Genomic DNA, 10,315 nt, shown 5'->3' on the forward strand with positions numbered 1-10,315 from the left:
TGCACTAAAACAAGAAGGTAAAGCAGCCTCTGCTGGTTTTCTATTTCAAATGCAGCGAGCGCTATAATATTGAATCAGCAGGAGCAGAAATGTGGTTTCCGAAAAAACCACATAAAGAACGAGAATTCTCTATCAAGAACGTTTGAAACATTTCATGTTTAAAGAGCTTTGAAAATAATCAGTGGTTTTGTCTACCCTGAATCATCAAGACTAAGAAAATATGCAAGAACCATAATTAGGCAAGCATACTGCTATACAGCCATGTGGTCAACTTCCTTGCAATAGCATCGATGAAACTATCTGCTTATAAATATTCTTTTCAAGCTCCTTCTAAATAGGTATCCTAAATCAACAGTTGTCAACCTAAGCATTACAGAGTCCGGGAGGTCCAAGGACAGTGTAGGAGGTGCAAGGCAGCAGAAAAGCAAGCCCACTGTGGGTAGGTTTAATGCAAATGTCTTACCCCATTGGGATAGTGATGAATCTGGATAGGCAGGTCCTGGTACATTGAGTTAAGTGTGGTCCCGTGTTTCAGATCGTCCGTGAGGACCCGTTTGTTCACCATGTGGTAGCGGAGGGCGTTGAGCAGCTCAATGTTAACGTTACTGACTAAGGAATCCAAAGTTTCCTGAAAATCGGAAAAATTCATTTTTCAGTGCAATTAAGCCAGTTGTTAGAGAGAGCCAGGAGGTCTGGCTGCATCCAGGGTGCTTCCAAGCGGTGTGTGTGTGTGTGTATGCGTGTATATTAAGTGATGTATTCAGCCTTAAGCCATCTGTGCCAATTAAGAGCTCTGACTTTCGTAAATCTTTATCTTTTGCCTTACAACAGCAGCTAGCAGCTCTGGCACCCCCCCATCCTTGGCAGGTGAAGGGATGATGGCAGCAAGCTCCAGTGTGGGATCACTGCATCAAAATGAGCAGTAAGGCGACAAAAGGCATCGCTCAGGGCCAAGGACAAACACACCAGGAGACCTTCCCCAACAGCATCATCCCTGCAAGGGGCTCTGCTGGTGCACATTTAAGGTAGAGGCTTGGTAGTGGGGATAGCCAAAAAGATGCCCCCTCCCTGCCCCAGTAGTTGTTCTTACATATTTATGGACAAGTGATTTAAACATGGGATGTAACTGGATGGGGGTTGTATAGTCGGGACTCTCCCCTGTTCACAGAGATCCTCCGCTAGGATGGGAGCACCAGCAGGACAGCAGTGACGATTTCAGGAGTGGAAATTTCACAAAACACAGAGTGAGAAAATCAAAACCAATGTAAAGGAAATTTATACATAATTGAGCATAGGAACACCCTGATGCAGGAAGGCTGCAGGTTTACGGAGGCTCCAGTTGGGACTGGCTACTTGTACAAATTATTAAGAACAACCAGAGTGGTAAAGTAAGGGTCAAGAAGAAAAACCGAAAGGGGTGGGAAGTCTCTTGCTGCAGGTCTTAATGCAATCTCTAATGGTAAGAGGCAGGGAAAACTGAATGAGGTGATTTCTACATCCACCTGCTGGAGAGCATCCACGTCTTTCTAGTGTTGGGCTGTTTTAGAAACAAAGCTCTGGAGGTGATGGACCAGTACAGTGATTCCCATCTTGGAAATTCATAGTCCTTCCTATATCAGGACTGTGTCTATTCTGCCAGATGGGGCTTGATCCAGACCCCTGCAGAGCTGGATCTTCACTAGAGAAAGCCAGAGTAAGAGGAGAAAGAAGAGGAATGATATCTTACAGCAGACAAGGACGCCCAGGCCTCATTACTTGGGGCAAAAATTGTAAAACTTCCAGGTCCTTCAATTTCTGGCCTTAGGTTAGACCGGTCGGAGTAGAGCTGCGTGGTGGCAGACCCAACAACTCCCAGGGTTTCATAGATGTTGGAGAGCGGCAGCGCTGAAAGAAGAGAAGGTTATGTTCCCAACACAACATCATTCATCGTTCCCTGCACTGCGCTGAATTAAAGGAGAGCTGCTGGTGAAAACGCTTGGGGAAATGAAGCACATCAGAGAGCTCGTATCTGTTTATTAATTAGATAATGAATAATCATAGCCTGACAGCTCCAGCCTCAATTACCGCAGTGTAATCCAGGATCTACTGCATCTCTGCACGTTTAAATGGAGTCACTCTGGACTTATATGGATGTGAATTGAGGCAAGCAAAGATATTCATTGCTTTCACCCGATCCTTGTTTGTACTCAGGCTTTTGGTGCTCGGAGCTGGCAGCTCACTGCTGGTCTTGGTCTCCACTGACCCATCCACACCAGCCCACGTGATTAACTGGGCGGCATCAAACTTTTGTGGAAGGAAACGTTGAGAAAGCAAAAGCAGAATATGTCTTTCTTCAATAAACCCAGCTAATTCCCTTCCAGCCCCCACCAGTGGCTGAACTGTATTTTCTCCTAAATGCAGTTTTGCTACACCCATGCTTGCCAAAATAAAAATGAGCAGAGATTGGCAGAGCTGTCTGCTACTCTATCATTCCTTTGTATTGCATTTCCCATACAGCTATATTACTTGTTGGAATAAGTAGTTCCCTATGGCCCTCCCATGCTTGATTAACTTTAATTATATCCAAGGTTTTAAGTTGTCTGGAACATTTTGCATGCTTTGGAGCTGATCTGGCACTCAGCTGGTGCTCTGCTGAGTCCATTTTTGACTTGTTCATGGCAATATTGCGCACAAATTGCAAAAATCAAATCCACTTTGAGCAATTTTCTAACATTTCCCTTTACTAGGCAGCTGTATAATTTTAAGAAGTCTAAAAAATGTCAAACGTATTTTTACCAGCTGGGCAGCCTTTTTCTCCAGGAACTTTTTCATATCCAGGACAGCACTCGTAACTGATTACTCTGGAATAAGAGATGGATACGGCAGATTAACTGACAGCATCTCACTGCTTTTTCTCTATTCGCTATAGTTCTGTGTCCATCCATATTTGGTGATGTTTCTAAGCAGACTCTTCATTAGAAATATAGACTTGAACAAAAGACAAACCACAATTTTTATCTCCTTCAGGGCTGCATGTTGCCAGTTTCTCCACTGAATAAAAGCAGACGCCATCTCTTTTCAAAACCACACTTTCCAGGAGAATTTGTACAAACAGTGGATGGAAACCGATGCCACGGTCCCAACAGATAACCTGCGCAAGACACTGCAAATGCTGGTTCATTTGGGCACATGCCTCATGGGATTTGGGGATCTCCCCGGCTGACTGCTGCTGTCATGTCTGATCACTGTTTGGGCAACACGCTCGCTGCAACGCCGGTACGGCTGCTTTACCAAACCAGCCAAGTGCTTCCCCTTCATTTCACCCCATTCTTGTCCACCACCAGAAATTATTTGCTTACTTATGGCAAAATCCACAAGACAGACCCGGAGGGGAAGGAGCTTCCCTGGTCTCAGATGCACTGGCAGAAGGCTTAGGATAAGCCCTGCAAGGACAAACTTCACCGGTGGTGGCATGTGCATCCACGGGCACCCGCAGGCAGTACCACAGCACACCCATCTTTGCTAACACCGGGTACGTCCGTCCGAGCACCCTCAGTGCAGCATTTCCTTCTGGCTGGCAGCAAGCTGCTGCTCTGATCAAGCACTATCTGCCAGTAAAACCAAAGGGGCCAGAGACCCCATCCTGGGGACTCGGGGCCGTCCTGCTTATATACGGTCTGCAAATCTGCAAGAGCTGCCTGAATGCTGCGTCCATCGTCTGCAGCTCAATGGGAAAGAAAAGTCATCTGATTCTCAAAGCTGGCCATTTAACGGAACATGTTTTGATATTAACAGGGGGGAAAAAAAAGAAAAAGGAAAAAAAAATCAATCCAGAAGTTGCCTGTTTATTTTTCACAGGGGATTCTTTCACCTATTGCTCTTACGCTTGGTGTGAAGGGAAGGCGGCCATCTGATTGATAGGCTAAAGACAGCAAGGGAATAGGTGTTCCTCCCAAAGAGAAGTTTTTCCTTAGTGCTCCTGTTGGATTCGAGACAAGTAAGATGCTGTATCGCCGAGCCTCAGCAGACTCACTCAAAGAGAAAGGAAAATCCTCAAGCTTCAGATATTTGTCATCATTTTAACACTGTTAACAAACAGTGGAAATGCCTGGGGTTTAAGAGGGAATTCTTCAGGGTAATTAAGAGCCAGTAAGTGAAACAAATACCTGCTTTTCTGTGACAGAAGCAAATAAATTCTGTGTCACGGTTTCCTAAGAGAATTACAAAGCAAACCCAGACTGATTGTCTAGACATAAAACAATGTGGAAAAGAGTTTGCCTAAAGCAATCCCTTCCTTTGACTACTGGAGATCTTAACACCCTGCTGCTCCGCCTTCCCCGGCCCCCCGTCTCGTGTTCATTAGAAACACACACTTTCTCCCCCCGCCACTTCCCTCCCCTACCTCCGATTTTTCTTTTTTTCACCCTAGAAACTAAATCCAGTCTAGACAGTTCCCTTGGTTCAGGCCTGTAATCAAAGACGAAGAGCTGATTAAAGAGAAATCATTCCAAAGTTCGGCATAAATAATTCCCGAGTGCTGACGTAGGCTTTAAAAGGCTTATTTATAGATCGATCGGAGATTAATGAGCTGTGACGAAGGGGCAGGACGCTGATGCACACAGCCTGCAGCGCGGGGAGCTCGCCGGCTCGGGGCTGCCCCAGCAGCCAGGCGCCTGCCGGGAGGGGAGGGCACCGGCAAAGGACGGAGGGACCGCGCCGCCTGCTTTTCAGCAGGTTCATGGGCATCTCCAGCACCACCCCACAAGGGAAGCTAATGGCAAGAAGCACCGAGGCCAGTAATGGGGCCAGCTCCACCCGTGCAGGGGCTCGTTCAAGCCCCCAGTCTCACCTGCCCACTGAAGGTGACCTACCAGCATCATCTGGTATGCATTTTGCATGCCAGCTTTTTGAGTTGAGTACCAGAAAACTTCTGCAAAGGGCCAGGGGAACACAGAGGTGCTCAGCCAAGTGTTTGCACCTACAAGGAGCCAGAGATGAGGATTGTAAAAAACAGCTTCAGCTTCAGCCATTTGCCCTCTCATGGCTGGGGGACTTGGTGGAAGCACAAGCCCACCCAGCCCACCCAAAGGCACGTGGGCACCGTTCAAGGGCTCGCTCGGGGCTGGGCACAGCGCATCCTCCCAGCTGGTCCTGCAGCCACCTCCAGCCCTCGGGGAGGAGCAGCACAGCCGTGGCTGAAGGCTGCTCTGCCTCACTTGCACGACTCCGCATCTTGATGCTACAGTACCCTACACATCCATATGGGAGGAAGGCTGTTCCTTTGACATGTCCTCCTCCAGCTGGGTCGGAGCCACAGTCTGCTGCCCGGAGAGGAGTATTTTTCTTACATGGCCAGGGACAAACAGCTCACGGGAGAAAACACTGAACACTTGCAACCACCGCACCGCACGGCGGGTTCTGCACAAAAGCTTTTGGAGTTGCCGAGTCCATCCCTGTTTCTGGTGTCTGCTCAGCGGCTACAGACTGCTACCCCGGGACACGGTGGATGCCAGCGATGTGGGTTAAATAAGCAATGCCCTCGTACAAAGCGCATTTCTCATCCACTCTGCAACGCCTCTGACCACAATTTCCTGACCTCCTCATTGAGTAATTTCAAGTCAAATCTGTAGTTTTTCAGCCTCTGGTTTTGAAACACTGTATTTCTTAAATGTCTCTCTGTGTCTGAGTGCAGAAGCAAGCTCCCTGGCTTTCATTAGTCATTGTTTCACTGCTGTTGCATTCTTGGGATCTGAAATTAAATTTTAAGTGCATTTTTCAAGGTAATAAAAATAAGCTTAGGGATATATTAGTGAATAAAGATCCATTTGTAATAATTTCCTGTAATAAAACCCATATGTTTTGTTTTTGTAAAATAAGTGCCAGAGAATCATTTTTTTCCTGAACTGAGGAAAGTACATCACACAAGAAAAGGAAAGTTAATTTAAAAGGAAAAAAGGAACATATTAAGGGGCAACTTACTGCCACTAGTTATTCCTCAAAAAATAATCAAAACCCAAATTTATGTAAGTTGTCTTTTCGTTCTCAAGACAAAAAAGTATGTGGGGACACGTTCAGTTGCAACCCCAATTCTGGAAGAATGAGGCCAGTCCATAAGCGAGGTAGAAAAATACAAAAAACACAGGCACAACTATGAGAATATACTCTAAATAAACTATTTCTTTGGCCTTGGAATAACCAACAGTGGAAAATTACCTAATTACCAAAACAATCTTGTTTCAGTGCTCATTAAAATCAAAGCAGTGTCAGACTTCTTGCCAACTGTCTTATCTCACTTCATCAGCAAGTAATGGAATGATAAAAAATGTACATGAATCCTCTATCTAATTTCTCCCTAACTGTGTGAGCCAATACTTCAGCAAAGAGAAGAAAAACAAAGTAAAAAAAAGCAGATAAAGAGGTAAGCGTCCTCTTCTGATGCACGAGTTGGAAATTTCATCGTGCACATCCAGCCCCAGCAGAGCACTCCACCCCCATGGACCAAAAGATGCTGCTCAGGAAGCAAGCCTGCAAAGCCTCTCCGCCAAGCCCCTGCCTTACAGCCGTAACCTGTTTGTTTCTGGTAGGAGCTATGGAGCAGCTCGGCACGGCACCCGCTGCACCCCAGGGGGACTGTGAGCACTCTCAGCCGTGAGCCTGAAGCAGCAACCAAAAGGCGGTGCACCTGCAGACAAGACTGAAGACCAGGCACATCCGCGCCTTTTGAGCTGGCTTTCCTTGCTGCTCCAGCTGCTCTGCATCTCCCAGTGCAGGATGTGATCATCCGAGAAGGAGTGAAGTTATGACTTACTGCTACAGGCTTGCAGCAGCTTTTCTGCCTTCCTCGCTCAGGGTTGAACTTCTCTGCTCCGAGCCAGCTCTGCAGGAGCCCAGCTTTGCTTCTCTGCAGTACCTGGTCTCTCACTGACCACCCTCCCTACTACCTGTTTGAAACAGTGCTCAGAGCAGCGAAAGAAAAGAAATCAAAGCAATCAAAACTATCTTCCTAGAGCCAGGTATTTGCACCTGCAACACGCATCCAACTTATGGCATCGCTGACCCTTTAAGCAAGTAAGGAGGATAACAGCCAGGCCAAATGTGAAGTAGGTGAGATGGGTCAAGTGTCTCCTATCCCAGGACTGCTCTTCTCACAGGTGGGAAAAGCCTTTTAGGATGAGGAAAGAAATGACCATGCTTATCCAGCTCTACCATCCCCCCTGGGCTGATGGAGTGGATCCCCCTGCCAACGGGAGGACCAAGCACACAGCTTCAGGAGCGGACTTCTGACTACGGATCCCAAGCAAAGGCTGGATCCACCCAGTTATGCTGACGAACATGCAAAATCCTGACTCTTTCTGGGATTTAAAGGCATCTGGTATTCTCAAAACCTCTCATGGACCAGCTCAGTCCCACGCAACGGACCAGTTTCGAGGGTTCATGCTGAGCACCATTAACTGTGCCCACGCACTCTCTTGGGTGCTGATGCACTGAGCGCGGCATAGCATCAGGCCCCTGACACTGGTTTAAGAATTTGACTGCTGCAGCATAATGCATCATGTCCTTTATGGCCCAAATGACTCCTGATTGCTTCCATACACCAGCAACACCACATCCAGCGGGAGCCATCACCAGCAAACTTTTGTAATTAGAGCTGTCCCAGGGTCCTCCGGAAAACCTATAACAGCAAAGCTATCCCACATCCAACGCTGAGTCATGTTTTCTTTGGAGACCTACTAAGCTACTCTGTTATCAGAAGAGGCAATGATGATACCACATTGCCATGCCATAATCTTGTCCATTTTACGTCAAAAAAAGCCACCACTCGGCCAAGATGAGAGCCTGAACTCTATCACCCAAATTAAGTCTTCCCAGATTTGGTGGGTTTGTAGAATTAAGCTGGGGCTGGGGGGGGTTGTTTGTTTGTTTTTACAATATTGCCTCTCCTTTGTTTTCTTTTTTTTTTCCCCCCGTAAAGACAACTGGACATAAGGGAAACCACTATATGTGCTCACTATATGGCACATCCTGCAATACATCCTCCTGACGTAGATGAATTCATGGGTAGCACAATGAAAGGCCAAAAGCCATGTGCAGTGATGATTCTTGGTTTGCCTCCCTCTTCACAATACCAACACCAGACGCGTGAAACGAATCCCGATGGCCAGCCAACACAGCTAAACCAACGAAGGCAACCAAAATAAAAGCAATATAGCTTACCACAGTTAAAGATCTCAAAGTCTGCTGTTTACTACAGAAACAGTTTATTTAATCTGCAGTAAAGAACAGCATGTTCCTATAGATCTAATCACAATTTACATTGGACCATATCAGAAACACACGAGACGATTTTCTGCTGTTTGTTCTTCTTGACCTCGCAGATCCAGGACCAGACCTGGCCCACGGCTCTGCTCCCCACGGCCAGCACCTTTGCACTGATGTTGGTAACGTGGTGGTGCACACTGAAGTGTGGGCCGGCAAACGTGTCTGAAAGCCCAGTTTGGCCTACACTAAGGAAAAAAGATTCCCTGCTCCTGGTCTACAGCCTGGCAGATAGTCAAGCACGCATATCCTCAATTATCTGCTGACTACATCTTTCAAAAGAATGTCCCGAGGCTGCTTACACAGATACTTTATGCAACAGCTACTTGAATATTACTGTTTGCAATTTTAAACATGGAATTGGCCTGCAAGTCTAATTAACTTTCCTGGTGGAGTCATCAGAGAGCGTTGGCTAAAACTGACACCTCTTTCCCCCTATTTCTGTTTTCCCTTCCAAAGCAAACATGTGCAGATGAATTTTACATTCTCTCCAATATCCATCAGCTCTGGGTTGCATTTCTTTTTTTTTTTTTCAGCTAGGCAGCATTGAGCCTAGCGTGGAGAGAGACACAGCTCAGTACTAGAAAACATCTGGCACACACTTCACTACAGCATTGAGAGCTATATAAGTATATATAGAAATGCAATTAGAATAAACCATCAGGGTTTCTATTTACATGGTACTTTCCATTCTTAACATCTAAGTGTTTTAGGATCATGTTTGCCATTTGAGAAAAAACAAGGCACAAGAATTTCTTTGGGAGTAAAAGTCTAAAACAATTTTTAACACGTATCCACGTTAAGCCCACACCACGGGCTCCGACATCCCATGTCTGTCACACCGTCTGCTTCTCCCACCCAGCACCCACCTCCGCAACGGGGTCTTCAGGGAGACCCCGGCCGGCGCTCGGGTACTTACGTTGACTTCCCACAGATCTTCCTCTGGTACCACTGCTTGCAGTTGGTGAAGTATTTCCTGTTCGTGCCGATCAGCTTCTGCACCGCGCACACGTTGGGGCTACAGGTAACGACAAAGCAGAAGAGGGTCCTGTAAGCCTCCCTCCTTTCGGTGCTGACACCCAACATGGAGCCAGACCCCACCTGACAGCGCCCGAAAAGCCCTGCTGCGGTTGCGAGGGAGGAAACTTTGAGAACTGCATGTCAACTGGCTCGATCTGAGTGTATAATGACTATCATGAAGTGGAAGAAGCAGTGAAAGAGGTCTCTCTTCACTCTGCCAGGGTATCTTTTTCTTCACTGAGTGCGAAATCTTGACTTTTTTCCACGTTCCACCTCTCACCAAAATATAAAGAAAGTAAGTTAAAAATAATACTTTGGTCAGTATTTCCGTGGTGAACAGCTACTTACAACTTGGGATCCCAGCTAAAACCTGATAAACTTATGCAATAATTCAAATCCTTCCAAAAAACCCCATTATTTTATTGTTTAGGACATAAAGAAGGACAGATATTTATCACCCGATGGACCGACTTGCACCAAAACCAGAACGGGTACTTTTGCTGTATGATAGACTCAGCCGACTCTGGACATGGATGCTGAGCTGCTGATGGGGAAAATGAGCAGTGGCACTGCACACTCTGGTTTCAACACACCAGGTATGACAGCACAGATTGAGAGTGGCTATATAGATCAGCCCATAAGGTACCGAGAGCTCCTTCTCAACCAGAGAAGGAGACGGTTGGCGTTACATGTGCGACTAACCCCACTGAGAGCTGACTGCAGCCTTTCAGCTTTCTAAGAAGTGGTATCACTGCAAGCAAAGATGTGGTCAAACAGGAGTTGGGAGTTTACTTGCTGCTGGTTTGGCCAGCCCAGCATTTCCCCCCTCAGCCTGGCTCACCACCTCCGTGGTTTGAGGCCAGCATCCCTGGCCACGGATGTGGGCAACACATGGTCAGTGCATGAGGTATGATTTATGGATCTGGGTTGCGAGGCCACCGACTGCCTCTGGGCTTGAGCCAGAGGTATAGCAAACGCCCAAGCAAGCTGAGGATGCTCA

General features: G+C 46.8%; 1 protein-coding gene across 1 annotated transcript in view; it reads right to left on the reverse strand.

Moving 5' to 3' along the window:
- The window catches only part of TGFBI (transforming growth factor, beta-induced, 68kDa), an 18,345-nt gene extending 8,964 nt beyond the window's left edge, over window positions 1–9,381 (reverse strand). The window contains exons 1-4 of the mRNA XM_009322769.1: window positions 9,215–9,381; window positions 2,776–2,840; window positions 1,727–1,884; window positions 462–628 (exon numbers count right to left, since the gene is read on the reverse strand). Of these exons, the coding sequence (XP_009321044.1) occupies window positions 462–628; window positions 1,727–1,884; window positions 2,776–2,840; window positions 9,215–9,381 (557 nt within the window). The remainder of the gene's footprint in view (window positions 1–461; window positions 629–1,726; window positions 1,885–2,775; window positions 2,841–9,214) is intronic.
- Between the last annotated feature and the right edge of the window lie 934 nt (window positions 9,382–10,315).

This window comes from Pygoscelis adeliae, unplaced genomic scaffold (assembly GCF_000699105.1).
Source record: "Pygoscelis adeliae isolate BGI_AS28 unplaced genomic scaffold, ASM69910v1 Scaffold34, whole genome shotgun sequence".
Lineage (NCBI taxonomy): Eukaryota > Metazoa > Chordata > Aves > Sphenisciformes > Spheniscidae > Pygoscelis > Pygoscelis adeliae.